The 27,330-nt window shown below is 39.1% G+C and overlaps 1 protein-coding gene across 6 annotated transcripts in view; it reads right to left on the bottom strand.

Moving 5' to 3' along the window:
- The window catches only part of NLN (neurolysin), a 105,661-nt gene that overhangs the window by 27,164 nt on the left and 51,167 nt on the right, over nt 1-27,330 (bottom strand). For all 6 annotated transcript variants that reach the window (XM_079915681.1, XM_079915682.1, XM_079915686.1 and 3 more), the window contains 5 exons: nt 25,238-25,340; nt 24,465-24,625; nt 12,159-12,294; nt 9,762-10,128; nt 1,522-1,723 (listed from right to left, as the gene is read on the bottom strand). In XM_079915681.1, coding sequence (XP_079771807.1) covers nt 1,522-1,723; nt 9,762-10,128; nt 12,159-12,294; nt 24,465-24,625; nt 25,238-25,340 — 969 coding nt within the window. The remainder of the gene's footprint in view (nt 1-1,521; nt 1,724-9,761; nt 10,129-12,158; nt 12,295-24,464; nt 24,626-25,237; nt 25,341-27,330) is intronic.

The raw sequence follows: 27,330 nt of genomic DNA, 5'->3' as shown, positions 1-27,330 counted from the left end.
ATTCATATGTTGACACCTAACCCCCAATATGATGGTAGGAGGTGGGGCCTTTGGGAGATGATGAAGTCATGAAGGTGAAGTCCTATGGCTGGGATCAGTGCCTTGTAAAAGAGATCCCAGAGAGCTCCTTTCTGCTATGTGAAGACACAGTGAGAGGGTGCTATCTCTGAACCAGAAAGCAGGTCCTCAGCAGACATCAAATCTGCCAGCACCTTGATCTTGGACTTCAGCTCCCAGAACTGTGAGAAATTTCTGTTATTTTTAAGTCACCCAATCTATGGTATTCTGTTATAGCAATCTGAACTAAGACAACTGGCTATACCATTCTTGGACTTGAATGGACAAAACAAACCGCTTAAGTATCAGTCTGCAGTTTTTGCTGCAAGATTCGGGGTCATTCACGTATAATCTGACTACTTCCTTATGTCTTACTACACAGCCATGCCCAAGCATTACAATTTGAAAAACATAAACAAAATGCTTTCTTTTATGCAGTGAGGATATTGCATAGATTAAAAAAAATTATCTGTATAGAAAAAGACCTTTAGGGAAAAACTAGTTAAATCCAAATAAAGTATTGAGTTTAGTTAGGAGTACTGTACCAATGATGTTAGCTTCTTAGTTGTGGCAAATGTACTATAAGATGTTAACAGTAGGGGAAACAGGGTGAGGAGTACTGTCTTTGCAACTTTTCTGTAAATCTAAAACTATTCTGATAAAGAGGTTATTTCTAAAAAGTTCATCTTTAGAGATGCATGGAGATTTCAAATTTGGAAAACTGTCCCTCTACTTCTGTAAATATCAGTTTTTAAACTGTTAGGCTGAACAACTGAACTAGATGTATTCGTATGTCAACAGCGGTTAAATATTGGCATGTTCATATGGTTCATCCTAGAATAGTGTGGGCCTAGTTTACTGGACTATGTTACAAAGTTTAGAATAAATACACTTTTCATTTTTAAAAATAAAGAGAAACTAGTTGCAATCCGCTGCACACACACATTCTCTTTCTTAGTAAATTCTCCCCATGGTTACACCGTGCTATCTGTGATTTTAATTGAAGGCTAGTAAAGGAAGGTGTTACAAAATATTTATTATTAAAAAAGGAGTACAGAGTCTGGATGATTGAAAACCATTGAACTAAACAAAGCATTAATACGCAGAAGAGACAGATTATAGCACAGTTTATCTCTGAAGCTTACACCAAATTCCTATGAGGAAAAGATTTGAAAGGAAAAAACACAGTATTTGTAACCCTTCCTTAACGACAGTTTTCTTTTTTTTTCATAGGGTGGTATTCAATGAAGCTCTTTCATTAGTGGATCAATCTCTGAGTAAAGGTATGTTGTGAAAACATAGTAAGAAAAATTTCGTGTTTTTGCAGAAGGCCTATGAAATTTTTGAACATGTTCAGCTTCTGAGAAAACATGTTAAGAAACATGTTGAGAAACCTGACATTGGTGGAAAAAAAAATCTGGAAAAGCAATTAGTAGGTCTACCATAAAAAAAAAAATCACTCACCTGTGCACAAATCTGATGCATGACGTGACCAAATTCATGGAAGTAAGTCCTCACCTCATCGTGTCTCAGGAGAGAGGGACGACCTGCTAGTGGCTGTGAGAAGTTCACCACGAGGGCAGCCACGGATATCATGCGGCTCCCATCAGGCAGGAGGCAGCCAGGCTGGAGACCAAAGCAGGCTGCGTGGTTATATTTTCCTTCCCTAAGGAACCAGAAGCACAGTTGGTGAGATACAAACACTCTTCTCTAGCAACAACATTGGCATGGCCTCTCTTAGTCATTTAACCATATTTGATAACAGGAGATGCTTTGAAACATTTAATTCACCTTTTACAAAGTGGGTCGATGTTTTGTTGAAATGAAACAACGAAAACTAGACAAACAAAAACCCCACTATCACTTGATATGAGTTATATTTCCAAGGTTTCTTTTGTTGAAATCTTAATATAAGAATTAAGAATATACACCACAAGTAGGGTACAGCTGAATGTCCAATTTATTGTAACAAGCTCTTGCTTTTTGTCTTCAAAGATAGAGTCAATAAACACTAAATAGTGTTGAAGCAAAAGTGAAATAATGGAGTTTGACTTACTAGGTAGTTTTTCCTTAAAGTTAAAATTGATTAAAAAAAACTGATAAAAACTAAAATCCAGACAGTAATATTGTTCTTTTATTCAAGGAGGGAAGAATCAGTACTCATAATTAAATGAGCTCCTTTTATAAGCCAGACAGGCCTTTTTTGAAACAGAATGCTTTTATTTAGCCTTGGAAAAAGCATAAATTATACTATAAAGTCATCTATTCTAGGACAATGTGATACCAGTGATGGTAGCTCTCAAAAGCTATGGGCCATTAGACTTTATTACAGGGATAGGTTTCCTCCTTTTTTCTTTGCTCAGAACATGAACGTACATTCAGGTTTAGTGTGAATTTTTTAGTTTGATGTTTTGATTTGTATATCTTTTTCTGTATTATCTTTTCTTTGCGACTCATAACTTTTTTCCTGCTGAAGTTATTCAGGTAAAACAAAAACAAAAACAAACTAGTCTTTTTACTGCTTCCTATTAAGATGTAGAAAGCTGAAAAGGGCATTGCTCCTATTCTTACAACAACATGCTGGACAATTTGCAAAGCACAACTTTTCTTGAACCCATCGGAAAGTGAAGGTTGAAGGGCAACCAACCTACAATCCATCTAAGACAGATGCCTCCAAGGAGAAAGAGAAAGGAAACAAGCACTTTTTGGGTTTTTGGTTTGTTTGTTTTTAACCTGGGGCAGACACTGCAGACATCAGTAAGAAAATTTTTAACAAATTGATAAAGATTGATGGTGAACCAGCAAAAATAGGGAACCACTAGGAGTTATTAGATAAGGGAAATTTTGCATCCATTTGCAGGGTCTTCTCCTTAGACCTCACTGAGTACACACAAAAAAGACAGGGGCAGGATGAGAGCTCTGGGAAAGAATCAGTGCTGATGCAAGCCTGGTGGAAGGGAGCATTGCCTAGATCCATTTCACCTCTCTCCTAGTGGACACGAGCCTTGAACTTCTCATGGAAAGGCAACAAACCCTGTTGCCCTAAGAGAACTGGTAAAAACCCACTGCCGCTGGGGGGATGGTAACACAAAAAAACACTCTACTCCTGAAGGTAGGGCAGGAAAACATCCTGGGCCCAGATCTACAGCTGAGGGTGGGGCAGTATCAGTATATAGGTCTACTCCTCAGACCCAGGGTAAGACTGAACAGAAAAGACCCCCACCCCACCTTTCCAGGCTAATAGGCATCCAGTAATAAACAATAGCAGTCTACTGCAGGGAGAGGAACAAGAGCATGAAAAGAGACCTGCTCTAAGGCACAGCACAAATGAACAACCTCAAACTAAGTGGAACAGACACTGAGAAAAACTCTGGCAAATAAGCTCTCATCCTAAACACATACAGGAATCTGAAGCTTTGGGTTCACTGAGGTTAACCATAGCAATAACAAGGTCCAAACCCAGCTCAACTACTAAATGGAATGAGTTAAAGACTCACATTAAAGGCCTAGCAGAAGCACATATGTGCCCACTGCCAGGTATAAAAACTATTTACCTTAGTCTTTTCTGTCTTATATAAGTGTCTGACTTAAAAAAAAATTATAAGGCACATGGAGACGCAAGGAAAAAAGACACAATGTCAAGAGGCAAAGAGGGCAAGAAAAATAGACTCAGATATGACAAAGATGTTGGAGCTATCAGACAGAATATTTACAATAACTTACATGTTAAATGTTAAAGGTTTTGGAGGAAAATGCACAGTCAGATGGATAATTTTGGGAGAGAGCTGGAAACTATGAGAATAAAATGAAAATGCTAGAAATAAAAAGCACAGTAATGAGGATGAAGAATGCCTTTGATAGTCTCATTGATAGACTTCCCACAGCCATGGGAAGAATCACTGAACCAAAAGATAGGCCAATAGAAATTACCCTAAAACACAAAGATTTTTAAAAGGGTGCCAGAAACAAAAAACAAAACAAAACAAAACAAAGACTCAAGAGCTGCAGGACAATATCAAATGATCTATTATATATATGTAAGTGGAATTTCAGAAGGAGAATAGAGAAAAGGATAGAAGAAATATTTGAAGAATAGCTGAGAATTTTCCAAAATTAGGGAACTCCCTGGTGGTCCTGTGGTTAGGACTCTGAGCTTTCACTGCCGAGGGCCTGGGTTCAATCCCTGATTGGGGAACTAAAAGCCTGCAAGCTGCGTGGTGTGGGCCAAAAAAACCCCCCAAAAACCAAAAGAATAGCTCAGAATTTTCCAAAATTAACAACACTAAACCACAGATCCAACAAGTTCAAAGAACACCAAGGAAGACAAATACAAAGCAAACAACCAATAAAAGAAAAAAGAAGAAATTATCCCATATGCCTAAGTGTATGGAACTGCTGAAAGAGAGGAACAAAGAGAAAATCTTGAAGGCAGTCAGAGGAAAAGAACGCAGTACAGAACACAGTAAGAACACAAAAAGAACACAGTAAGAATTACAGCCAATCTCTTGTCAGAAACTCTGCAAGCCAGAAGACAATGGAATGCCATCTTTAAAGTACTGATAGAAAATACCTGTGAACCCAGAATTCTATAAATAGTAAAAAATACATTTCACAAAAGAAAGTAAAGGAAAGACTTTCTCAAAAAAAACTGGTATATATTACCAACAGACGTGAACTACAAGAGATTTTAAAGGAAGTTCTTCAGGCAGAAGGGATGGGATACCACTCTAAACTTGTAACTACAAAGCAATTAGTGCTGAAAATATAATAAATGAAGATATATTACAATCTATTTTGAATTGCTGTGAATAATAGTTGACTAATCAATAATACTAACAACGCACTGGGTGTTAAGCATATGTGAAAATAACATGTAGGCCAACGATAGCACAAATGATAAGAAATATAATATAACTTGAAGGTAGACTGTGATTGAAGATATTGATATATACTTTAAACCCTTAGGCAATTTTTTAATTTAAAAATATTAAAAGGAGATGTAAATAATAAGCCAGTAGAGACAGTAGAGACAAAAATAAATCATAAAAAAACCTATCAACCCAAAAGAAGTCAGAAAAGTGGGGAAAGTATAGATGGGACAAAAAGTAAGATGGTTATACTAAATGTAAGTTTCCTAAGCATGTCAATTAAAACATTATTAGAGTGGATAAAAAAGCAAGCACCAAGTACAGTGTCTATAAGAAACCCACTCTAAATAAAAAGGCAAAGGTAAAAAGTTAAAGGATGGAAAAAGATACAGTGCAAATGCTAATCAGATGAAAGCTGAATGGCTATAGTAATAGCAGACAAACAGAACAAGGAATATTACTAAAGATAATAAGGAACATTATATAACGATAAAGGGGACAGTTCTCTAAGTAGATATAACAATTCTAAATATGTGTATAACTAAAAGCAGAGCTTCAAAATATACTAAACAATTCAATATCCTGTGACAAATCATAATAGAAACGAGTATAAAAAAGATCGTGTATATATATGTATAACTGAATCACTTTGCTGTACAGCAGAAATTAACACAACATTGTAAATCAACTATACTTCAATTAAAAAAAATACATGAAGCAAAAGCCGACAGAACTGAAAGAAGAAATAGACAAATCACTTAGAGACTTCATTCCTTTCTCAGTAATTAAATGAACAGGCTGAGAGAATATCAGCTCAGATATAGAACACCTGAACAACATTATTGGTCATCTCCACCTAACTGACATTTACAGAACCCTCAACCTAACAACAGAAAACAAATACTCAAGTGCACATGGAACATTCACCAAGACTAATTACATGTTGGCTGTAAATCAAAACAACTTAAAAGAATTCAAAGGATATAAAGTACATTCTCCAATAAGAACAGAACCAAACTAGAAATAACAGAAGGCTAACTGGAAAATATCCAAATATTTGGAAATTAAAAATATACTTCTATAAATATAGTCAACTTCTCTTTGACTAAAGGGCAAAGGCACAGATAAAGACAATGGAGCACAGACATTGTTTTCAACAAATGATGCTGGAACAACTAGGAGTCCACATGCAAAAAAATGAGTCGAGACACAGACCTTACACCCTTCACAAAAAATAATTCAAAAATGGATCACAGACCTAAATGCAAAATGTAAAACTACAAAATTCCTAGAATATAATGCAGGAGGAAATCTAGATGACCCTGGGTTTGGCAATGACTTTTTAGATGAAACACTGAAGGCACAATCCATGAAAGAAAAAAAATCAATAAGCTGGATTTCATTAAACACTGTCAAGAAATTGATAAGACAAGCCATAGACTGTGAGGAAGTATTTACAAAAGAGACATCTGATAAAAGACTGTTATCCAAATACACGAAGAACTCTTAAAATTCACCAATAAGAAAACAAACAATCAGATTAAAAAATATACCAAAAACCTTAACAGACACCTCCTCAAAGGAGATACAGAGATGGTAGTCAAGTATATGAAAAGTTGTTCCACATCATATGTCATCAGGGAAATGCAAATTAAAACAACAATGAGATACCACTACACACCTATTAGAGTGACCAAAATCCAGAATACTGACAACACCAAATGCTGACAGGGATGTGGAACAATAGAAACTCTCATTCATCACTGGTGGGAATGCAAAAATGGTACATGCACTCTGGAAGACAGTTTGGTGGTTTCTTACAAAACTAAACATACTCTTACCATACAATCTAGCAATTGCACTCCTCGGTATTTACCCAAAGGGACTGGAAATTTATGTCCACACAAAAACCTGCACATGTTTATAACAGCTTTATTCATAATTGCCAAAACTTGGAAGCAACCAAAATGTCCTTTAGTAGATGAATGGGTAAATAAACTGTGGTATATCCAGACAATGGAATATTATTCAGTGCTAAAAAGAAAAGAAATGAGCTATTAAGTCATGAAAAGACATGGAGGAACTTTAAATGCATAATGCTAAATGAAAGAAGCCAATCTGAGAAGGCTACATACTGTATAATTCCATCTGTATGACATTTCAGAAAAGGCAAAACTATGGAGAAAGTAAAAAGATCAGTGGTCGCCAGGGGCTGGGGTGGTGGGGGAAGGGATGAAGAGGCCAAGCACAGGGGATTTTTAGGGCAGTGAAACTACTCTGTATGATACTATAGTGGTAGATACACATTATATATGTCTTTTCAAATCCCAAGAAAGCATAACATCAACAGTGAACCCGAATATAATTTGGGTGACAATGATGTGTCAACGTAGGTTATAACAAATGTACCACTCTGGTGGGGGACGTTGATAATGGCAGAAACTGTGCGTGTGCAGGGCAGGGGATATACGGGAAATCTCTTTACTTTAGGGTCAGTTTTGCTGTGAATCTAAAACTGCTCTAAAAGATAAAGTCTGTTTAAAATAAATAAGTAAAAATAAATAAATAACAACAACAACAACAGAAAAGAACTGTGTCAGGCTGAGCTAGGAGTGAGCAGGGACATGGGAAGGGAAGGCAGACAGAGGAGGGGAGAGAAGGGAAGAGAACCCATGGACATGTACACCAGAAACCGTGCACTGAATTTGATAACATTTTCAGCCAGTCCAGCCTCTGGATGTTCAATGGGTCCATCAGTGTTTCTGGAATGATTTCATGTAGTTAGACTGAATTGTTTAAACAGGTAAACAGATCTATAAATATTATTTTACCGGGGAAAACAAACTAATCTGCAAGGTGTTTATCCTGTTATATTTTATACATCTTGGTCCATTATGAAACACCATAAGGACTTTCGATCAATTTAAAAATCAGTGCCATTGAGGGGTTTTTATCTTTCTTTTTAAAAAATAAATTTGATTTATTTAATATCAAAGGTTTCCTTACTCTGAGAGTATGTCTTTTTTACGTTGTGTTTATAAAATGATGGTGATTTTTTTTTTTTTTTTTTGCGGTACGTGGGCCTCTCACTGTTGTGGCCTCTCCCGTTGCGGAGCACAAGCTCCGGACGCGCAGGCTCAGCGGCCATGGCTCACGGGCCCAGCCGCTCCGCAGCATGTGGGATCTTCCCGGACCGGGGCACGAACCCGTGTCCCCTGCATCGGCAGGCAGAGTCTCAACCACTGCGCCACCAGGAAAGCCCAAAATGATGGTGATTTTAAAAGATGCCCTTACCTGGCATTCTTATGTTGGAACCATTAGAGGTTTTTTTCCTGTTGTTTGACAATCTCAGTGTTTGATGAATAAAAATTGATACGTGATTTAAAAAAAGAAGAAACTGGTCTTTCCTAATCTACTACAAATATCCTTTTTTTGAGTCAAGTAGACAAAGAAAACAAGAAGCAAGCACGTCAGGAGACAGAAAGTGAATATTAACTAGGTCACTACCCTCACAAAACATCACTCTCTGGTCCCCATACCTGAGTGCTGGTAGCAATGGCCAGATCTCTGAGCACAAAAGACACCAGTTATATCTTGGCAAAGAAACAGCAGGATGGGGTAGCTAGACTTGCTATCTTTGGCCATGGAAAGAGAATCCGGGGACAGTTATAGGAAGCTCCAATGCTGAAGGAGTTCCCCTGAAAGAATTCTTGGCCTAAAACTGTATCCTGACACTCTTCAATTAAAAATAGAATTATCCAATTTGACATGGGTTTATTTTTAGATCATATCAGAAGTGAAAGTAAGTCCATAAAGCAGTGGGATCAGACAACTCTGCCTCCTGTCTGGTTGACAATAGTTAACCAGCCTCCTTCCTGAAGTCATGCAAAATCAGTAGGTTACGAAGTTGCATGTGCTGCTGATCTAGAGAGATGCTATTGATATAATTTACTCTGGCCTAGTTAGTAAAACTGCAACAAGCTGGCTTTGTTTTAGAAAGCAGCCTACAGAGAAAGTAATCCAAATCCTTTCATGTCTGATGAAACACTGTGGAGTACATAGTTACTTCATGCTACAGACAGTAATAATAATATTTTTAAGTCTTACTACTGATTGAATGCCCAGGCTGGGTGATTAGCATATATAGTCTAATGCACAAAACAAACCTGTAAAGCAAACATCATTCCCATATAATAGAGGTGGATATAGAGACTCATAAAGGTTATGTCACTCAAGCATTCCAACTCAAGTTTGACTGACCGCCAAGATTTTGCTATTCCTTTATACTGTGCTGCCTTTCAGCCAGACTGAAGGGAGTGGACATAGATTTAAGAGTACTGGCAGACAGATCACCTGAATAATAAACATTCTGAAGTCAATTTTAAATTAAGAAATGCAGGGAATTCCCTGGCAGTCCAGTGGTCTGCACTCTGTGCTTCCACTGCCGTGGGCCCAGGTTCAATCCTAGATAATGATGATGATAATGATAATAGTGATGATAATAGCAGCTCACATCTACTAAGCACTTGCTGTGTGCTGGGTAGTCTTCTAAAAGCTTTGCATGTAATTAACCATTTTAGTCCTTACAACGACCTTACAAAGCAGGTATGATTGGTATTCCCATTTCATAGGACTGTAATATAGGTAAGGAAACTGAGGCAGAGAAAAATTAAGTAAGCTGCCTAGTAAGTGATGGAGCCAGACATTCTGGCTTCAGATCCCACATTTTTAATCCCTATACTAGGAATCACATATGAGAATTATGAAAGACAAGAATCTTAATCTGGGTAGGAGTTGAATCCCTAAGGTCCCTTCCAACACGGTGATCCTCAGTACCTTGGATAGAGGTCCAAGTAGAACTGTCCTAATACTTCTCCCGTAGCTTTATCTTTCACAGTGTAAAGTGTAACACTCTTATGCCAAACATGAGCATCTGTCACTTGCTCAAATGAAAGTCCCAACAGCTCCTGGTAGATGTTCAGTAAGCCTTCAGTGACCACTTCAATTGGGAAGTATTCCTTGAGGATCTCTTGGTCTACAGAGTACTTGAGTTCTTCTGTCTGAGTCATGTAGTAATATAGATCCCAGGCATTGATTTTCCCATCGTATTCAAGACCTCTCTCTTCACATTCCTTTTTCTTCAAATTCAAAATAAACTCTCGTTCTGCTTCACCCAAGGGTTTTAATTTCTGGCTTAAATCATCTGTGAGGAGAGGGAAAAGTTGGCAATCCATTGCTCTTGGAAGCAGGCATATTCATACATACCACCAGTATTTTAGCATTGTGCTTCCTCCTTTGTCACACTCAATACAGATACATCAGGAAAAAAGAAGTAAGGAAGGGTGGAAGGAAGGGGAGAGGAAGGGAGGGAGGGAGAGAGGAAAGCAGGCTTTATTATGACAGCACTGCTGTTCTCTTCAGGGTAATTTATTTTATGGCTCCTCACCCTTCTTCTTCTTTTTTTTTTTTTGCACCACCCAAGTCAGGCCACAACTTCCTTACATCATCAACAAAGCTGAAGTTTATCTCAGAGAACTCTGCCTTAAGAACATTATAATTCAGGGAATGAAGCGATAGTGAAACTAAACTCATGTACGTGATTATTCTTCAATGAGGTTAGGCTCCTCAGAGACCTAGGGAAAACAAATCAGGTGTGACCTGAGGTCAGAATTACTGAAAACTGTTCATCGCCTTTGAGAGCCATGGGTTTAGTTAATCACTATCCCATTCCTATGAAGAAGGTCTATTGGGACATGGCAACTCTACTTTTTAGATGGATAATGCAATTTAACACTGTGGTCCGTTTTTGACTATTGCACTGTATTTGGCTAAAGGAGTATGCTTTTATTATGTATTTCTTTTCCACAATTTGCTACATATGTAAGATAAAAAGCATTGCTCCTGTAAGGGGCATCCCCATAGTGTGAGGTGAAGGCAGCAGCTTGAGCAGTGCTGTGAAACAAAAAGAGGAAAATCATGGAAGATATAGAGAGATGTAATTCTGATTAGAGAGAAAACTGCTTTTAAAAAATTAAGTTAATGAGGTATTGTTAAGGAAAATTTTCAGTATACACAATCACCACTAAAGGAAACATTCTCACCCAAACTATTAACTCCCCAAGCCAATCTCTTGTATACAATACATCAGAACAGATGGCAATTACTGGTTCACATCTCTGTTGTTTCCGCTCAGCGGAAAATTCATTGAGTAAAGAAACTTGTCTTAGCCCTTTCTATAGTCCAACTGTGTAGCACGCACACTAATACAGGGCAGTTATTTCATAAATGTCTCATGAATGAATAAATGAATTATATAATAATGAATAGCTACTATTTGTACAACACCTGCTACATGTCATATGTGACGTCAGCATATACATTAATAATTCAAGGTGTGGCCACAGAGAACACAGAGGACTAAAGTGCAGGCTGCATGCTGATTTTGACACATTATTAATCATCTCCAACTTTAGGCTAATAAAATTATACACTAGTTGTTAAAGGTGAATAAACTCTGAAAGGGGTCAATGAGAAAGTTAAAAAATAAATCATACTCTGGTAAACTCTGATTAGAGAAGATTAAAACAAAAATTAGTAGTTTTGCAATGGTTATGTTATGCAACCATTTTCACTAAAATGAAAGAGAAAACCAGAGTGACTTGGAATAGTGACACTGAGATTGAGAGGGGTAAGGGTGATAGAGTGTCACTGACTAAATGTCATGGATATAAGCTCTATGGTTTTAAAAAGATTAATGAAAAAGTGATTTTAAATGAATGTGAAGATAGTTATTAGATAACAATTTTGATGCTTATTATTTTATATTCTTTTATGTATTAACAAGTGGCTTCTGGAATATAAAATATTTTTTTGTTTCTATATGCTCTATTTTCATTTATGTCCTGTCAGCTTATTTCATACAACAGGCTAATCCTCTCTCTGTAGGTCCCTAGACATCTTCTTAGAAATTAATATAAAAATCCCCATCAAGATACAAATAGAATGAAGCAAGGACCATAATAGGAATATAAACAATGAGCAACTCTTAGGGCCAAGCACAGTATCTAACGTATAGTAGGTGACCAATACATTTCTCTTGCATGAATGAAAAGCAGAATGTTCTCAAGGGCACATTAAGTTCTGAGGCTCTCCGTCAAGTTGGTACTATGCAGCAAAACAGTCACAGAAAAAGAGAAATGGCAATATACAAGGGATTAAGAAAAGAAGACTAACCTAGAAAGGCTGTTACGTGGCCTGTACTCTTCGCAGTGTTCATTTCAAGGACAAAGTCAGCATGTGTGCTATAGCCGAGCAGTTTGGCTACTTTCGCCCGCAGTGGGAGTAGCTGATGCAGGATTATGGTGTTTTCCTGGTAATAGACAACAATAGTAAAAACCAAAATACACAGTAATCAGAGGAGAGAGGGGGAAGATGGCGGAAGGGTAAGACGCGGAGATCACCTTCCTCCCCACAGGTACATCAGAAATACATCTACACGTGGAACAACTCCTACAGAACACCTACTGAAGGCTGGCAGAAGACCTCAGACCTCCCAAGAGGCAAGAAACTCCCCACGTACCTGGGTAGGGCAAAAGAAAAAAAAAAAAAAAAAGAAAAAACAGAGACAAAAGAATAGGGACGTCACCTGCATCAGTGGGAGGGAGCTGTGGAGGAAAGGTTTCCACACACTAGAAGCGCCTTTGCGGGTGGAGACTGCGGGTGGCGGAGGGGGGAAGCTTCGGAGCTGTGGAGGAGAGCGCAGCCACGGGGTGCCGAGGGCAAAGCGGAGAGATTCCCGCACAGAGGATCAGGGCCGACCAGCACTAACCAGCCCGAGAGGCTTGTCTGCTCACCCGCCAGGGCGGGCGGGTCTGGGAGCTGAGGCTCGGGCTTCGGTCGGATCGCAGGGAGAGGACTGGCGGCATCAACACAGCCTGCAGGGGGTTAGTGCGCCACAGCTACCCGGGAGGGAGTCCAGGGAAACGTCTGGACCTGCCAAAGAGGCAAGAGACTTTTTCTTCCCTCTTTGTTTCCCGGTGCGCGAGGAGAGGGGATTAAGAGCACTGCTTAAAGGAGCTCCAGAGACAGACGCAAGCCGCGGCTAACAGCACGGACCCCAGAGACAGGCATGAGACACTAAGGCTGCTGCTGCCACCACCAAGAAGACTGTGTGCGAGCACAGGTCACTCGCCACACCTCCCGTCTGGGGAGCCTGTGCAGCCCGCACTGCCAGGATCCCGGGATCCAGGGACAACTCCCCCGGGAGAATGCACGGCGCGCCTCAGGCTGGTGCAACGTCATGCTGGCCTCTGCCGCCGCAGGCTCGCCCCGCACTCCGTACCCCTCCCTCCCCCCAGCCTGAGTGAGCCAGAGCCCCCGAATCAACTGCTCCTTTAACCCCGTCCTGTCTGAGCGAAGAACAGACACACTCCGGCGACCTACACACAGAGGCAGGGCCAATTCCAAAGCTGAACCCCGGGAACTGTGCGAACAAAGAAGAAAAAGGGAAATCTCTCCCAGCAGCCTCAGGAGCAGCGGATTAAAGCTCCACAATCAACTTGATGTACCCTGCATCTGTGGATTACATGAATAGACAACGAATCATCCCAAACTGAGAAGGTGGGCTTCAAGAGCAAGATTTATTATTTTTTCCCCTTTTCCTCTTTTTGTGAGTGTGTATGCTTCTGTGTCAGATTTTGTCTGTATAGCTTTGCTTTCACCATTTGTCCTAGGGTTCTATCTGTCCGATTTTCTTTTGTTTTTTTTACTTAAAAAATTTTTTTTCTTAATAATTATTTTTTTATTTTAATAACTTTATTTTATTTTCTTTTATCCTCTTTCTTTCTTTCTACTTTTTCTCCCTTTTATTCTAAGCCGTGTGGATAAAGGCTCTTGGTGCTGCAGCCAGGAGTCAGTGCTGTGCCTCTGAGGTGGGAGAGCCAACTTCAGGACACTGGTCCACAAGAGACCTCCCAGCACCATGTAATATCAAATGGTGAAAATCTCCCAGAGATCTCCTTCTCAACACCAACACCCAGCTTCACTCAACGACCAGCAAGCTACAGTGATGGACACCCTATGCCTAACACCTAGCAAGACAGGAACACAACCCCACCATTAGCAGAGAGGCTGCCTAAAATCATAATAAGTCCACAGACACACCAAAGCACACCACCAGACGTGGACCTGCCCACCAGAAAGACAAGATCCAGCCTCATCCACCAGAACATAGGCACTAGTCCGCTCCACCAGGAAGCCTACACAACCCACTGAACCAACTTTAGCCACTGGGGACTGACACCAAAAACAACGGGGGGCTTCCCTGGAGGCACAGTGGTTGAGAGTCCATCTGCTGATCCAGGGGACACGGGTTCGTTTCCCGGTCCAGGAAGATCCCACGTGCTGCAGAGTGGCTGGGCCCATGAGCCATGGCCACTGAGCCTGCGTGTCCAGAGCCTGTGCTCCGCAACGGGAGAGGCCACAGCAGTGAGGGGCCCGCATACCGCAAAAAAAACCCCCAAAAACCAAAAACAAAAACGGGAACTACGAACCTGCAGCCTGCAAAAAGGAGACCCCAAACGCAGTAAGATAGGCAAAATGAGAAGACAGGAAAACACACAGCAGATGAAGGAGCAAGATAAAAACCCACCAGACCTAACAAGTGAAGAGGAAATAGGCAGTCTACCTACCTGAAGAAGAATTCAGAATAATGACAGTAAAGATGATCCCAAATCTTGGAAATAGAATAGACAAAACGCAAGAAACATTTAACAAGGACCTAGAAGAACTAAAGATGAAACAAGCAATGATAAACACAATAAATGAAATTAAAAATACTCTAGAAGGGATCAATAGCAGAATAACTGAGGCAGAAGAACGGATAAATGACTTGGAAGATAAAATAGTGGAAATAACTACTGCAGAGCAGAATAAAGAAAAAAGAATGAAAAGAACTGAGGACAGTCTCAGAGAATTCTGGGACAACAATAAATGCACCAACATTCAAATTATAGGGGTTCCAGAAGAAGAAGAGAAAAAGAAACAGACTGAGAAAATATTTGAAGAGATTACAGTTGAAAACTTCCCTAATATGGGAAAGGAAAAAGTTAATCAAGTCCAGGAAGCACAGAGAGTCCCATACAGGATAAATCCAAGGAGAAACACATCAGGACACATATTAATCAAACTGCGAAAAATTAAATACAAAGAAAACATATTAAAAGCAGCAAGGGAAAAACAACAAATAACACACAAGGGAATCCCCATAAGGTTAACAGCTGATCTTTCAGCAGAAACTCTGCAAGCCAGAAGGGACTGGCAGGACATATTTAAAGTGATGAACGAGAAAAACCTACAACCAAGATCACTATACCCAGCAAGGATCTCTTTCAGATTTGATGGAGAAATTAAAACCTTTACAGACAAGCAAAAGCTGAGAGAGTTCAGCACCACCAAACCAGCTTTACAACAAATGCTAAAGTATCTTCTCTAGGCAAGAAACACAAGAGAAGGAAAAGCCCTAAAATAAAAAACCCAAAACAGTTAAGAAAATGATAACAGGAACATACATATTGATAATTACCTTAAATGTAAATGGACTAAATGCTCCCACCAAAAGACACAGATTGGCTGAATGGATACAAAAACAAGACCCATATATATGCTGTCTACAAGAGACCCACTTCAGACCTAGAGAAATGTACAAACTGAAAGTGAGGGGATGGAAAAAGATATTCCATACAAATGTAAAACAAAAGAAATCTGAAGTAGCAATTCTCATATCAGACAAAATAGATTTTAAAATAAAGACTATTAGAAGAGACAAAGAAGGACACTACAAAATGATCAAGGGATCGATCCAAGAAGAAGATATAACAATTGTAAATATTTATGCACCCAACATAGGAGCACCTCAAAACATAAGGCAAATACTAACAGCCATAAAAGGGGAAATCGACAGTAATACATTCATAGTAGGGGACTTTAACACCCCACTTTCACCAATGGACAGATCAACCAAAATGAAAATAAATAAGGAAACGCAAGCTTTAAATGATACATTAAACAAGATGGACTTAATTGATATTTATAGGACATTCCATCCAAAAACAACAGAATACACATTGTTCTCAAGTGCTCATGGAACATTCTCCAGGATAGATCATATCTTAGGTCACAAATCAAGCCTTGGTAAATTTAAGAAAATTGAAATTGTATCAAGTATCTTTTCCGACCACAACGCTATGAGACTAGATATCAATTACAGGAAAAGATCTGTAAAAAATACAAACACATGGAGGCTAAACAATACACTACTTAATAACCAAGTGATCACTGAAGAAATCGAAGAGGAAATCAAAAAATACCTAGAAACAAATGACAGTGGAGACAAGACAACCCAAAACCTATGGGATGCAGCAAAAGCAGTTCTAAGAGGGAAGTTTATAGCAATACAATCCTACCTTAAGAAACAGGAAACATCTCGAATAAACAACCTAACCTTGCACCTGAAGCAATTAGAGAAAGAAGAACAAAAAAACCCAAAGTTAGCAGCAGGAAAGAAATCATAAAGAGCAGATCAGAAATAAATGAAAAAGAAATGAAGGAAACGATAGCAAAGATCATTAAAACTAAAAGCTGGTTCTTTGAGAAGATAAACAAAATTGATAAACCATTAGCCAGACTCATCAAGAAAAAAAGAGAGAAGACTCAAATCAATAGAATTAGCAATGAAAAAGGAGAAGTAACAACTGACACTGCAGAAATACAAAAGATCATGAGAGATTACTACAAGCAACTCATGGCAATAAAATGGACAACCTGGCAGAAATGGACAAATTCTTAGAAATGCACAACCTGCCAAGACTGAATCAGGAAGAAATGGAAAATATGAACAGACCAATCACAAGCACTGAAATTGAAACTGTGATTAAAAATCTTCCAACAAACAAAAGCCCAGGACCAGATGGCTTCACAGGTGAATTCTATCAAACATTTAGAGAAGAGCTAACTATCCTTCTCAAACTCTTCCAAAATATAGCAGAGGGAGGAACACTCCCAAACTTTTTCTACGAGGCCACTATCACCCTGATACCAAAACCAGACAAGGATGTCACAAAGAAAGAAAAGTACAGGCCAATATCACTGATGAACATAGATGCAAAAATCCTCAACAAAATACTAGCAAACAGAATCCAACAGCACATTAAAAGGATCATACACCATGATCAAGTGGGGTTTATTCCAGGAATGCAAGGATTCTTCAATATACACAAATCAATCAACGTGATACACCATATTAACAAACTGAAGGAGAAAAACCATATGATCATTTCAATAGATGCAGAGAAAGCTTTTGACAAAATTCAACACCCATTTATGATAAAAACCCTGCAGAAAGTAGGCATAGAGGGAACTTTCCTCAACATAATAAAGGCCATATATGACAAACCCACAGCCAACATTGTCCTCAATGGTGAAAAACTGAAAGCATTTCCACTAAGATCAGGAACAAGTCAAGGTTGCCCACTCTCACCACTCTTATTCAACATAGTTCTGGAAGTTTTAGCCACAGCAATCAGAGAAGAAAAGGAAATAAAAGGAATCCAAATGGGAAAAGAAGAAGTAAAGCTGTCACTGTTTGCAGATGACATGATACTATACATAGAGAATCCTAAAGATGCTACCAGAAAACTACTAGAGCTAATCAATGAATTTGGTAAAGTTGCAGGATAGAAAATTAATGCACAGAAATCTGTGGCATTCCTATAAACTAATGATGAAAAATCTGAAAGTGAAATCAAGAAAACACTCCCATTTACCACTGCAACAAAAAGAATAAAATATCTAGGAATAAACCTACCTAAAGAGACAAAAGACCTGTATACAGAAAATTATAAGACACTGATGAAGGAAATTAAGGATGATACAAATAGATGGAGAGATATAGCATGGTCTTGTATTGGAAGAATCAACATTGTGAAAATGACTCTACTACCCAAAGCAATCTACAGATTCAATGCAATCGCTATCAAAATACCACTGGCCTTTTTCACGGGACTAGAACAAAAAATTTCACAATTTGTATGGAAACACAAAAGACCCTGAATAGCCAGAGCAATCTTGAGAACGAAAAACAGAGCTGGAGGAATCAGGCTCCCTGACTTCAGACTATACTACAAAGCTACAGTAATCAAGACAGTATGGTACTGGCAGAAGAACAGAAAGATAGACCAATGGAACAGGATAGAAAGCCCAGAGATAAACCCACGCACATATGGTCACCTTATCTTTGATAAAGGAGGCAGGAATGTACAGTGGAGAAAGGACAACCTCTTCAATAAGTGGTGCTGGGAAAACTGGACAGGTACATGTAATAGTATGAGATTAGATCACTCCCTAACACCATACACAAAAATAAGCTCAAAATGGATTAAAGACCTAAATGTAAGGCCAGAAACTATCAAACTCTTAGAGGAAAACATAGGCAGAACACTCTATGACATAAATCACAGCAAGATCCTTTTTGACCCACCTCCTAGAGAAATGGAAATTAAAACAAAAATAAACAAATGGGACCTAATGAAACTTCAAAGCTTTTGCACAGCAAAGGAAACCATAAACAAGACCAAAAGACAACCCTCAGAATGGTTGAAAATATTTGCAAATGAAGCAACTGACAAAGGATTAATCTCCAAAATTTAAAAGCAGCTCATGCAGCTCAACAACAAAAAAACAAACAACCCAATCCAAAAATGGGCAGAAGATCTAAATAGACATTTCTCCAAAGAACATATACAGACTGCCAACAAACACATGAAAGAATGCTCAACATCATTAATCATTTGAGAAATGCAAATCAAAACTACAATGAGAAATCATCTCACACCAGTCAAAATGGCCATGATCAAAAAATCTAGAAATAATAAATGCTGGAGAGGGTGTGCAGAAAAGGGAACCCTCTTGCACTGCTGGTGGGAATGTGAATTGGTACAGCCACTATGGAGAACAGTATGGAGGTTCCTTAAAAAACTACGAATAGAACTACCATATGACTCAGCAATCCCACTACTGGGCATATACCCTGAGAAAACCATAATTCAAAAACAGTCATGTACCAAAATGTTCATTGCAGCTCTATTTACAATAGCCAGGAGATGGAAACAATCTACGTGTCCATCATCGGATGAATGGATAAAGATGTGGCACATATATACAATGGAATATTCCTCAGCCATGAAAAGAAACGAAATTGAGCTATTTGTAATGAGGTGGATGGACCTAGAGTCTGTCATACAGAGTGAAGTAAGTCAGAAAGAGAAAGACAAATACCGTATGCTAACACATATATATATGGAATCTAAGAAAAAAAAATGTCATGAAGAACCTAGGGGTAAGACAGGAACAAAGACACAGACCTACTAGAGAATGGACTTGAGGATATGGGGAGGGGGAAGGGTAAGCTGTGACAAAGTGAGAGAGTGGCATGGACATATATACACTACCAAACGTAAAGTAGAGAGCTAGTGGGAAGCAGCCGCATAGCACAGGGAGATGAGCTCGGTGCTCTGTGACCACCTAGAGCGGTGGGTTAGGGAGGGTGGGAGGGAGGGAGACGCAAGAGGAAAGAGATATGGGAACATATGTATATGTATAACTGATTCACTTTGTTATAAAGCAGAAACTAACACACCATTGTAAAGCAATTATACTCCAATAAAGATTAAAAAAAAATCCAAAATAAAGGTTAATACTTAACTGGATCCAAAGCACTAAAAAGAAGAGTTTCTACATTACTTTCAGGTTGGTAAAACTGTCAAATATTTTTAGACCATCTCAACTTATAGTAAATCATTCCATTTCAGTGTTGCAGACTTTTTTCTGGATTCATGATCCAATTTTATTTCTGAAATAACTGACTTTTTAAGTCTCAGGAGATAGCTATGAGGGTCTTAACGAAATTTTAGGTACTGTTAAATTTGAGTAAAAACATATTCTTTTTTTTTTTTAACATCGTTATTGGAGTATAATTGGTTTACAATGGTATGTTAGTTTTTGCTTTATAACAAAGTGAATCAGCTATACATATACATATATCCCCGTATCTCTTTCCTCTTGCATCTCCCTCCGTCCCACCCTCCCTATCCCACCCCTCTAGGTGGTCGCAAAGCACTGAGCTGATCTCCCTGTGCTATGCGGCTGCTTCCCACTAGCTATCAGTTTTGCATTTGGTAGTGTATATACGTCCATGCCACTCTCTCACTTTGTCCCATCTTACCCTTCCCCCTCCCTGTGTCCTCAAGTCCGTTCTTTAGTAGGTCTGCGTCTTTATTCTCGTTCTGCCCCTAAAAAGATATTCTTAAGGACTATACTGATTCCACATTTAGTCTCGTCGATACTGCACAAAATATTGGTACTTATAATTTTTCTTTTATTGTGGTAAAATATACATAATACAAAATTTACCACTTTAACTTTGCACCCATAAGTATGGCTATTTAAAAAAGAAGGAAGGACTTCCCTGGTGGCACAGTGGATAAGAATCCGCCTGCCAATGCAGGGGACACGGGTTCGAGCCCTAGTCTGGGAAGATCCCACGTGCCGCAGAGCAACTAAGCCCTTGTGCCACAACTACTAAGCCTGTGCTCTAGAGCCCACGAGCCACAACTACTGAGCCTGCGTGCCACAACTACTGAAGCCTGCACGCTTAGAGCCTGTGCTCCACAACAAGAGAAGCCAGCGCACCGCAACAAAGAGTAGCCCCCGCTCGCCACAAGTAGAGAAAAGCCTACGTGCAGCAATGAAGACCCAATGTAGCCAAAAATAAATAAATAAAATTTTTTAAAAAATAAGAAAAAGAGAAATAATAAATGGTGAGGATGTGGAAAATTTGGAACCTTTATATCTGATGAGAGTGTAAAATGGTACAGCTGCTGTAGAAAACAGTATTATGATTTCTCAAAAAATTAAACATAGAATTACCATATGATCCAGAAGTTCCACTTCTGGGTATACATCCCAAAGAAATGGACGCAGAGACTCAAACAGGTATTTGTATACCCATGTTCACTGCAGCATTATTCATAATAGCTAAATGGTAGAAGCAACCTAAATGTCCATCAATGGATGAATGGATAAAGAAGATGTGATATATACATACAATGGAATATTATTCAGCCTTAAAAGGGAAAGAAATTTTGACACATGTGAAATTATGGATAAACCTAGAAGACATTATGCTACGTGAAATAAGTCAGTCACAAAAGGACAACTACTATATGGATTCTACTTACATGAGGTTCTTAGATTAGTAAAATTTACAGAGACAGAGAGTAGAATGATGTATGCCAGGGGCTGGGGCTGGGGGGCTGGGGAGTTAGTATTTGATGGGTACAGAGTTTCAGCTGGGAAAGATGAAAAAGCTCTGGAGATGTATGGTGGCGATGGCTGCACGACAATGTGAATACACTTAACGCCACAGAACTCTATGCTTAAAAATGTTCTAGGGATTTTGCTCAAATTATTACAAACATTTTATATATTTTATTTGTATTAAAATGCAAATAATGATATTGCTTTATTGTTTTCTTAACAATAAAGGAAAAAATAATCTCCTAGAGGAAGTAAATAAACGTTGAGATCAAAGAAAAACTACTATTAAATCATCCAATTATTTATAGACATGCTTCTAAGGAAGATCACACTCCGAGGTCAGACTACCAGGGTTCAAAATTTGGCTCCACCATTTACTAGTTGTCTAATTATTGGCAAGTCCCTTAATCTTCCTAAGCCTCAGTTTTCTCATCTGCAAGACATAGATAATAAAAGTAGCTACATCATAGGGTGATCATGCAGATTAAGTGAGAATATAAGTAAAATGCATAGAAAAACGCCTGGCACAAGAGCAAACACCATATAATTATATTATTATTATTTTAAAACGAGAATGGAAACGTGGATATGAGAAACACATAATACAATTCTCCAAGTTCTAAAGCTAAGTAGTTTGAGTCTTTCAAACTAGTCTTGGCCCCGTTCTTCAGTTTCCCTAGACCTTCTCCCTAGACTGCCAATTTTTTCCTAATATCAATTCTCCCATTCTTCCTTTCAGTAACAGAATTCTCTGAGTTTTTGCTGGACACACAGTCTCCTGACTACCTTTCCCAGCCTTTCTTAAAGCTAGCTGTGGCCATGTGATACACAATGGGACAATGGAATACGAATGAGGTGATAAGTGAAATTTCTGGGTCATCTCTTTATAGATGCTTGTCTTGCTAGCTGTGAACTGAAGATGAGAACAATGACCTTGGATGCCACATACTAAGGACAGCAGAGCTGTCTTCCAGCTCTGGACCCCTCACCTCTGTACTGTTAGTTGCAAGAGAAATAAACCTTAAAAAAAGGTGTAGTAAAACATACCTAACACAAAATATACCATTTTAGCCCATTTTTAAGTGTACAATTCAATGGCACCAATTATAATTTACACTGTTGTGCAACCATTACCACTGTTTCCAAGACTTTTCTAACACCCTAAACAGAAACTTGGTAACCATTAAGCAATAATTCCCCAGTCTCCCAGCCCCTGGTATCCACTAATCCTTTCTGAAGAAAAATAACTTTTAGCTTATTTGAGTCACTGCGCTTTTGGTTGACCTTGCACATTTTATTTAACCTGAAGCCTAATACCCACAGAGACTAACAGTAGGAATAGGGTGCTGCTATAACCAAAATGAAAAATGTACAGGAAAGGAAGGTGAGGACACAGATGCTGTCAAGTGGGAAGCTGGTAATCCTCATGATATCATGGATAACATTTGTTAAAATTGTTGCTCGCCATAACTTGGAAGGCAGGCCAGTCACCTACTGAGTCTTAGCTCTAGGGTAACTGTTTGGGAAAACTAATAATGTTGGTGTCTGTTTGTTGGTATTTGTTGCTTTTGGAAAGATTGACTACATGAGAGACAGCTCAAGTGAGCTGTCAGTTTGCAAAGATGGAGGGAAAAGAGTTCTGCTAAGAGAGCTTCTGCCTGTGACCCCTGATGTGGGGCTTCAGGTGACTGGAAAAGGTAATTGCTCTGTTCTCCAGAGACCAGGAGAAAAGACTGCCACTCAGAGTTACTGAACTGTGAAGATTAGTGTGAGGGTGCTGCCTTCTTCCTCAAGCCTACTGTTGCAGGGGGCCCTGAAGCAGACCCCATTAAACTGAAGAACAGCAGGATGGACACCATACAGGAGACCGTATATAAGAAAAGATATGGTGGATTTGAGGACTATGACAAAAAGCGGTTATTTGGGTGTTGTTATTTTAACATGAATCTGATTGGAAGCAAACAGATAAGAAAGCGATTAAGTTTCTGAGGGAATTTTATTACCAAAGATATCATTAAGCCTGGCCTACAAAAGCAACCCCCTGGCTTCAAAACTGGCATCAGCAGGAATCTATACCAGCAGCTGCCCAGGATATATGGTCATGGAGGGTAACGGACAAGAAAGAATTCCCTGCAGGCAAAACCAGGGGCCATGGCATACAATTGCTAAAGGAATTCCTGCTAGAAAGGAGACCCAAGTAAGTCCAACGGGCTATCCCAGGAACTTCACCAGAGCTCAGAATCTTCACAATTCCTGCCAAATTGTTTCTGAAAATTGGTATGGGCTTGCTTTGTTTCCCATTCTTTCCTTTTCCAAATGGGAGTCTTTAGTGTGGTTTTCTGTTCCTATTCTACCACTGGGTACGTGTTGGAGGTGAGCAAGCCAGACAAGTTTTCTAACCTTTCACATGCGGCCAGATCACTAGAAGGTATAACTGGGGAGGACCATGTGCCACTCACAGATCCTGGTCTTTGAGCTAAAGGCAGTAACTGGTTGGGATCTGACATATGGTGAATGGGTTCTATGTGGGGAAAAAAAGGGTGCTCAAGATTACTAGGATAGCCAGAGAGGCAGACTGTGGTGAAGCTGGCTAGTTGACTCTTAGAATTCATTTCTAATTCTTCCTTTTTTTCCTTTTAGTAATAGAATGCCCTCAACTGAGCAAATGGCTATCAACTGAAGACTATATTTCCCAGTGTCCCCTGCAGCTAGATACAGTTATATGATGGAATTTGGGTCAATGGGATGTGAGTAGAGTTGATGGATGTCACTTCCAGGTCTTCTTCTTAAAGATGCTTGCTCTGTGTTTTATTTTCCCTCTTCCCAACAGGCTGGAAAATGGTGACAACTGCCTTAGAAGTCACTTGTTGAGGAGAGAGAGGTATCCCGCCAGCCCTGGACTGTTGACTTGGAAGAAGAATACAACTTTTAGTTTCTTTAATCCATTCTATTTGTATTAGAACAGCTTAGCCTATGGCCATACCAAGCAGGTTGCCAATGAACAAGGAAAAAGGTGTCTTGTAAGTCTGAGGATTTAGGAGGCATAACCTTCACACAAATAGAAATTCACACAGAGGAATCAACCTCTGATTCAACATTGGTAAACAAAGCAAACATTTTTCTTAAAAATTTCCGTAAAAACAAAAGAAAGACAAACATTTATAGTACCTCTTTGCATCTTGTATTAAAAGCCATTTCCATCTTCCTTCTGGTTTCAGGGATACAACATTTCTTCATGACAGGAAAATAGTGTGGATATTTTAAGGTAATTTTATACTTGTCATCATCTGTCTTTTCCAAACTGTCAATGAAATCATCAGGAAGAGCACCTGCAAAAAAATCATTTTCTCATACTTCAATTTTTCCACTCATTATTGGTTTATTTAGCATTGGCATGGTGCCTTTAAGAAGCTCTAGGAATTTTGTGGAGTAACTGAAATTCAAGTAAAATAATGACAATCCTTATAATATCGCTTTGACGTTATTGTAATGGGGGTGGCAGTTAGCGGACAGGTGGCCTGGGAGACGGTAATTCAAAATATGAACAGGCTTCAGTGCACTTGTATAGATGGCATTTTGATGAAGAACAGGCAAAATAAAGCCAAGAAAAATCCATCACAGAATAAGGAAAGACTAGTTTAAGTTACAATGTAGAGGACATTGCAAGGCAAAAAAAAATTCAAAGCACTGAAGGCTGTTAAACGCTAGCATGAGTTACCAAGAAAGATTATGAAATTTCTTCTGGACTGTCTCTAGAAACAGTATACATTCTTATAGCCTAAAATCTAGATGTGGTTTGGTTGTGTTTTTTTTAGAAGGGGTGGTGGGTTCTGTAGAAGGTACATTTTAAAAAGAATTCTTCTAACTTTGATTTGGCAAACTGTGAGGTGACATTATTTGCCTAAATTACAGATTTAATCTAAAAAACAACAAAACTTTACCAAGTTCAGCCTTGGAAAATTCAAGGAAGGTATCATCCTCATTGAGGTTTTTGTTAAAGTCAATACATAGCTCACTCATTCTTTTCTTCATTGCTTTAATTTCCTGAAACAAAGATACAAATACAGGACCTTAACAATAAAATGAAATTTTCATTTTTATTGCCATCAGTCAAGTAAGTTTCACTTTTATATGAAGACTGGGTTCTGTACCCAACTCTCAGGAAGTACTTTCTTAGAGATGCGCTTGATACCATAGTTTTCTGCAATCTTCTACATTGTGTCCCTGAGTATTTGTATGTAATATGTACAAAAAAGCAATCCTGGTGATGTGTTAGAAATTACGCGTAAATTTGTAAGAACTAAATACATTGAGGAGGTATAGTCAAAGCAAAGTCTGGCATATAGCACATACACAATAAGTAGCTTGCTGAGTGAATAAATGAATCTAGTAGCCTGTTAATAATTAACACTTCTAATCTTTCCAAATTCTAAATTTTAATTTAGTAAATCAGTATTGGGTACTGAAGTAAGCCAAGAGCTAAGAACTGAGTAATTACTTCTATGGTTCCTTTGGAAAACAAGATATGTCTTAGTTTTATAGACCGTTTGCAAATAAAAGCAATTTATGGGCCCTAACATTTACATAAAAAGTACTAGGTAGGAAAAAAAGTATTAGTTGGGAGATCAAAGGAAGCAACAGAAAGAACACCACAAGAAAACACATGAGATAATTTATTAACCTGTCCCACTCTTCTAAAAGTGCTAGATAATAAAACTTACATAAACCACACACTTTCTCAAAGTATGCTTCTGACTAGAAGCATCAACATCACCTGGGAACTTGTTAGAAATGCCCTCTTTCTTTAAAAAAAAATAAATTTATTTATTTATTTATTTTTGGCTGCGTTGGGTCTTTGTTGCTGTGTGCGGGCTTTCTCTAGTTGCAGCGAGCGGGGGCTACTCTTCATTGCAGGGTGCTGGCTTCTCATTGCGGTGGCTTCTTCTGTTGCGGAGCACGGGCTCTAGGCATGTGGGCTTCAGTAGTTGTGGCACACGCGCTCAGTAGTTGTGGCACGCGGGCTCCAGAGCACAGGCTCAGAAGTTGTGGCGCACGGGCTTAGTTGCTCCGCAGCATGTGGGATCTTCCTGGACCAGGGCTCGAACCCGTGTCCCCTGCATTGGCAGGCTGATTCTTAACCACTGCACCACCCAAGTCCAAAAATGCCAATTTTGAGACCCATACCAAACCTGCTGAAACAAACTCTCAGAGGTGGGGCCCTGTATAATCAGAGCTTTAACAAGCCCTCCAGGTAATTCGTATACACAATAAATTTGAGACTTAACACATACTGTGCAGTGTCATTTTTGGACACTCTGGTCGTGTCCCCAGCTCCCTTCCACTTCTCCCCAACTCTACAGCAGCCATGCAATTTAGGTGGGACTGGATCCTATCTGAAGTCCAGGGTGTGACCTCTACACCAATCAGGTAATCCCATCCTCACTGCAGCAGTGACTGGTTCAGGGAACCCAGGCCTGGCATTCCCCTGACTAAAGAAGGATTCAGGATTAGGCATGTGATCCCATCTGGGCCATTAAGACATGAGGGGAGGTCTAATGGAGGCTTCTCTATGTCCTTCTGGATGGTGGGGTTTTTATATTTGCAGCCATTTTAGTAATAAAAGGAAGCCAGCCTTTGGATAACTAACACTGAAGGAGACAGAGTAGAGAAATAGAAAAATCAGGTGGCCAATGACACCACTGAGCATCTGACTCAAACTAACTCCTGAACCCTAACTACCTCTGGATCTTCCGCTTATACAAGCAAATAAAATTCTTCTATTGTTTGGACTGTTTCAACAGGGTTGACTAATATAATGTTCATGAAGGCAAAGCGAGATCAGTCACACTTCTCCTGTAACTAGGATGAAGAAGATACAAGGTGTCTGAAGGGCATTTTGGTGGAGGAAAGGTGCCCACATCTCAGTGGTGCTTTCACATGTATCTACCATGCTTACATCACTTGGTTTGAATTTCTTTCCAACTTATTTCCAGTTCTACTGGCAAGAAGAATAACCTGGAAATAAATCATGGGT

Source organism: Stenella coeruleoalba, assembly GCF_951394435.1.
Source record: "Stenella coeruleoalba genome assembly, chromosome: 3".
NCBI classification, from domain to species: domain Eukaryota; kingdom Metazoa; phylum Chordata; class Mammalia; order Artiodactyla; family Delphinidae; genus Stenella; species Stenella coeruleoalba.
This window is presented reverse-complemented; position numbering and strand designations above follow the sequence as displayed.